The following is a 5,000-nucleotide window of genomic DNA, read 5'->3' on the forward strand; positions in this document are numbered from 1 at the left end:
TCCTCCCTTTGCACTTATCTATTCCCTTCCTTTACTCTATCCCACTTCATTTCCCACCCCCTTACCTAACTCTGTTTATCCCCCCAACTCTCTGTACCCCCTCCCTTCAACCCCCCCCTTAATTTGATTTACCTAATCCCTCCTCTCTACTCTAATCCTTTCAATCATCCCTTTCTACCCACTATCTTTCTCGACTCTTGCCTTCCACCTACCTTAGACTCCTTTCTCTTACCCTACGGTCCACCCTGCCACTTCTCTCGCACCTCCTCCCCCACGATTTCTTCTCAATCCCATCCCCTACCCCTTTCCCTAGCCATTATTCCCTACCCACAGTTCTCTTACCCACAATCCCACGGTCCCCCCTACCCATAACCTCAGGATATCCCTATCTCTACCCTAACCTGTCAACCCCCTTACCCTCGAGGCATTCCCTACCCCCCTTCTCCTATTCCCCCCAAAATTCATTTTCACTCCCTCCTCCCGGGCTCCTCCCCCTCCTCCCGGACTCCTCCCCCTCCTCCCGGACTCCTCCCCCTCCTCCCGGACTCCTCCCCCTCCTCCCGGACTCCTCCCCCTCCGCCGGGACTCCTCCCCACTCCTCCCGTACTCCGCCCCTCCTAAACTCCCGGACTCCTCCCTCCTCCCGTACTCCTCCCCCTCTCCTCCTGGACCTCCCCCCCCCTCCTCCCGGGCCCTCCCCCCTCCTCCCGGACCTCCCACTCCTCCGGACTCTCCCCCTCCTCCCGGCTCCTCCCCTCCTCCCGGGACTCCTCCCCGCTCCTCCCGGACTCCCCCCCTCCTCCCGTGCTTCTCTCCCCCTCCTCCCGGACTCCTCTCCCCTCCTTCCCGGACTCCTCCCACCTCCTTCCTGGACTCCTCCCACTCCTCCCTGGACCTCCTCCCACCCTCCTCCCGACTCCTCCCCTCCTCCCGGACTCCTCCCCCTCCTCCCGGTACTCCTCCCCCTCCTCCCGGAAACCTCCCCCTCCTCCCCCGGACTCCTCCCCTCCTCCCCGGAGCTCCTCCCCCTCCATCCCGGACTCCTCCCCCTCCTCCCGACTCCTCCCCCCTCCTCCCGGACTCCTCCCCCTCCTCCCGGGGACTCCTCCCCCTCCTCCGACTCCTCCCCCTTCCTACTGGACTCCTCCCCCTCTTTCTGGTGCTCGCTCCCCCTCCTCCTGGACTCCTCCCCCCTCCTCCAGACTCCTCCCCTCCTCCCGGACTCCTCCCCCTCCTCCGGACTCCTCCCCCTCCTCCCGGACAGTCCTCCCCCTCCTCCGGCTCCTCCCCCACTCCTGGAATCTCCTCCCCCTCCGCCCGCCTCCTCCCCCTCCTCCTGGACTCCTCCCCCCTCCTCCCGGCTCCTCTCCTCCTCCTCCCGGACTCCTCCACCCTCCTCCTGGAAACTCCCTCCCCTCCTCCCGGACTCCTCCCCCTCTTCCCGGACTCCTCCCCCTCCTCCCGACTCCCTCTCCCCTCCTCCCGGACTCCTCGTCCCTACCTCCCGGACTCCCCCCCGTGTCTGCGTGCGCTCTGGGACTCCTCCCCCTCCTCCTGGACTCCTCCCCCTCTTTCTGGGCTCTCCCCCTCCTCCCGTGACTCCGCCCCTCCTCCCGGACGCCTCCCCTCCTCCTGGACTCCGCCGCCCTCTTTCTGGGCTCCCTCCCCCTCCTCCGACTCCTCCCCCTCCTCCCTGACTCCTCCCCCTTCCCTCCCGGACTCCTCCCTCCTCACTCCTGAACTCCTCCCCCTCCTCCCGGAACCCCTCCTCCCCCCTCCTCCTGGACTGCCTCCCCCTCTTATCGGCTCCTCCCGCCCCCTCCTCCGACTCCTCCACCTCCATCCGACTCCTCCGTCTCCCCCCTACCTCCTGGACTCCTCCCCCTCCTCCGACTCCTCCCCTCCTCCTGGACTCCTCCCCCTCTTTCTGGACTCCTCCCCCTCCTCCTGGACTCCTCCCCCTCCTCCTGGACTCCTCCCCCTCCTCCCGGACTCCTCCCCCCTCCTCCCAACTCCTCCCCCCCTCAAACGACTCCTCCCCCTCCTCCCTCCACCCCTCCCCCGTACGCCTTCCCCCCTCCTCCTGGACTCCTCCCCCTCTTTCTGTGCTTCCTCCCTCCTCCCGGACTCCTCCCCCTCCTCCCGAACTCCTCCCCCTCCTCCTGGAGACTCTCTCCCCTCCTCCTGGGACTCCTCCCCCTCCTCCCTTGACTCCTCCCCCCTCCTCCTGACTTGTCCTCCCCCTCTTTCCTGGGCCTCCTCCCCTCCTCCCGACTCCTCCCCCCTCCTCCCGGACTCCTCCCCCCTCTCCTCCCTGGACTCCTCCCCCATCCTCCGTGACTCCTCCCGCCCCTCCTCCTGAAAAAAACTCCTCCCCCTCCTCCCGCTCCTCCCCCTCCTCCCGAACTCCTCCCCCTCCTCCGGGACTCCTCCCCCTCCTCCCGGACTCCTCCCCTCCTCCCGACTCCTCCCCCTCCTCCCTAACTCCCTCCCCTCTCCTCCTGGACTCCTCCCCTCCTCCTGGACTCCTCCCCCTCCTCCCGGTCTCCTCCCCCTCCTCCTGGACTCCTCCCCGACTCCTCCCGGACTCCTCCCCCTCCTCCCGGACTCCTCCCCTCCTCCCGGACTCCGTCCCCCTCGCGTCCGGGCTCCACCCCCTCCCCCCGACTCACATCCCCCTCCTCCTGGACTCTCCCCCTCTTTCTGGGCTCCCCTCCCCCTCCTCCCGTGACTCCTCCCCTCCTCCGGACTCCCCCCTCCTCCTGGGCTCCTCCCCTCTCCCGGACTCCCCCCCTCCTCCGGACTCCTCCCCTCCTCCTGGACTCCTCCCCCCTCCTCCCGGGCTCCCCCCCCGTCCCCCGGACGCTCCCTCCTCCCTCCTGGACTCCTCCCCCTCTTCTGGCCTCCTCCCCCTTCCTCCGGACTCCTCCCCTCCTCCTGGACTCCTCCCCTCCTCCGGACTCCCTCCCCCTCCTCCTGGCTCCCCCCCTCTTCTGGGCCTCCTCCGCCCTCCTCCCGGACTCCTCCCCCTCCTCCTGGACTCCTCCCCCTCTTTCTGGGCTCCTCCCCCTCCTCCCGGATCCTCCCCCCCTCCTCCCGGACTCCTCCCCCTCCTCCCGGACTCCTCCCCCTCCTCCCGGACTCCTCCCCCTCCCCCCGGGGACTCCTCCCCCCTCCTCCCGGACTCCTCCCCTCCCCCCCCGGGGCTCCTCCCCCTCCTCCCGCTCCTCCCCTCCCCCGGCTCCTCCCCCTCCCCCCCGGCCCTCCTCCCCCTCCTCCCGGCTCCTCCCCTCCCCCCGGGGCCCCCTCCCCCCCCTCCCGGACTCCCCCCCCCTCCTCCGGACTCCTCCCCCCCCTCCCGGGCCCTCCCCCTCCCCCCGGACTTCCCCCTCCCCCCGGGATCCTCCCCCCCTCCCGGCTCCTCCCCCTCCTCCCGGACTCCTCCCCCCTCCTCCCGGGCTCCCCCCCCCTCCTCCCGGACTCCTCCCCCCTCCTCCGGACTCCCCCCCTCCCCCGGGGCCCCCTTCCCCCCCTCCGGCTTCCTCCCCCCTCCCCCCGGGGCCCCTCCCCCTCCTCCCGGACCCCTCCCCCTCCCCCGGACTCCTCCCCCCCCTGGCTCCTCCCCCCCCCTCCCGGACTCCCCCCCCCCTCCTCGGACTCCTCCCCCCTCTTCCCGGACTCCTCCCCCCCCTCCCCCCTTCCTTTCCCCCCCTCCCGGACTCCTCCCCCTCCCCCCGGATCCTCCCCCTCCCCCGGGGCTCTCCCCCTCCCCCCGGACTCCTCCCCCTTTCCCGGCTCCTCCCCTCCTCCGGACCCTCCCCCCCCTCCCGGACTCCCCCCCCTCCTCCTGGACTCCCCCCCCCCTCCCGGACTCCCTCCCCCTCCTCCGGACTCCTCCCCCTCCCCCTAAACTCCCCCCCCCTCCCCCGGGACTCCTCCCCCCCCTCCGGACTCCCCCCCCTCCTCCCGCCTCCTCCCCCCCTTCCCGGACTCCTCCCCCTCCTCCGGACCCCCCCCCCTCCCCCCGGACTCCTCCCCCCCCCCCCTCTTGGACCCCCCCCCTTTTCGGGGCTCCCCCCCCCTCCCCCCGGGACTCCTCCCCCTCCCCCCGGACTCTCCCCCTCCTCCCGGACTCCTCCCCCTCCACCCCGGGCTCCTCCCCCTCCCCCCGGACTCCCCCCCCTCCTGGACTCCCCCCCTCTTTCTGGCCCCTCCCCCTCCTCCCGGATCCTCCCCCCTCCCGGACCCCCCCCCCTCCTCCGGACTCCTCCCCTTTTTTCCGGGGCCCCTCCCCCCCCTCCCGGACCCCTCCCCCTCCCCCCCGGACTTCCCCCCCTCCTCCCGAACCCTCCCCCTCCCCCCGGACTCCTCCCCCCCTCCCGGACTCCTCCCCCCCTCCTGGACTCCCCCCCCCCTCCTCCTGGACTCCTCCCCCTCCCCCGGACTCCTCCCCCTCCCCCCATCCCCCCCCTCCTCCCGGACTCCTCCCCCCCCCTCCTCCGGGACTCCTCCCCCTCCGGCCTCCCCCCTTTCGGGGCTCCCCCCCCTCCTCCCGGACCCTCCCCCTCCTCCCGGACCCCCTCCCCCTCCTCCTTGGGCTCCTCCCCCTCCCCCCGGGGACCCCCCCCCTCCTCCCCGGACCCCTCCCCCTCCCCCTGGACTCCTCCCCCTTTTTCTGGGCCCCTCCCCCCCCCTCCCGATCCTCCCCTCCCCCCGGACTCCCCCCCTCCTCCGGACCCCTCCCCCTCCTCCCGGACTCCTCCCCTCCCCCCGGACCCCTCCCCCTCCTCCGGACCCCTCCCCCTCCCCGGCCTCCCCCTCCCCCCGGACCCCTCCCCTCCCCCTGGACTCCTCCCCCTCCCCCCGGCCCCCTCCCCCCCTTTTTTGGACCCTCCCCCTTTTTCGGGCTCCTCCCCCTCCCCCCGACCCCCTCCCCCCCCTCCGGCTCCTCCCCCTCCCCGGATCCTCCCCCTCCTCCGGCTCCCCCCCTCCCCCCGGGA

The 5,000-nt window shown here is 72.4% G+C and overlaps 1 protein-coding gene across 1 annotated transcript in view; it reads left to right on the forward strand.

Moving 5' to 3' along the window:
* The window catches only part of LOC119575531 (basic proline-rich protein-like), a 67,630-nt gene that overhangs the window by 5,817 nt on the left and 56,813 nt on the right, over nucleotides 1–5,000 (forward strand). Inside the window, 8 exon segments of the mRNA XM_037923182.1 lie at nucleotides 1,742–1,841; nucleotides 2,370–2,402; nucleotides 3,402–3,537; nucleotides 3,540–3,753; nucleotides 3,892–4,046; nucleotides 4,048–4,169; nucleotides 4,558–4,655; nucleotides 4,795–4,820. Coding sequence (XP_037779110.1) covers nucleotides 1,742–1,841; nucleotides 2,370–2,402; nucleotides 3,402–3,537; nucleotides 3,540–3,753; nucleotides 3,892–4,046; nucleotides 4,048–4,169; nucleotides 4,558–4,655; nucleotides 4,795–4,820 — 884 coding nt within the window.

This window comes from Penaeus monodon, chromosome 7 (assembly GCF_015228065.2).
Source record: "Penaeus monodon isolate SGIC_2016 chromosome 7, NSTDA_Pmon_1, whole genome shotgun sequence".
NCBI lineage: Eukaryota > Metazoa > Arthropoda > Malacostraca > Decapoda > Penaeidae > Penaeus > Penaeus monodon.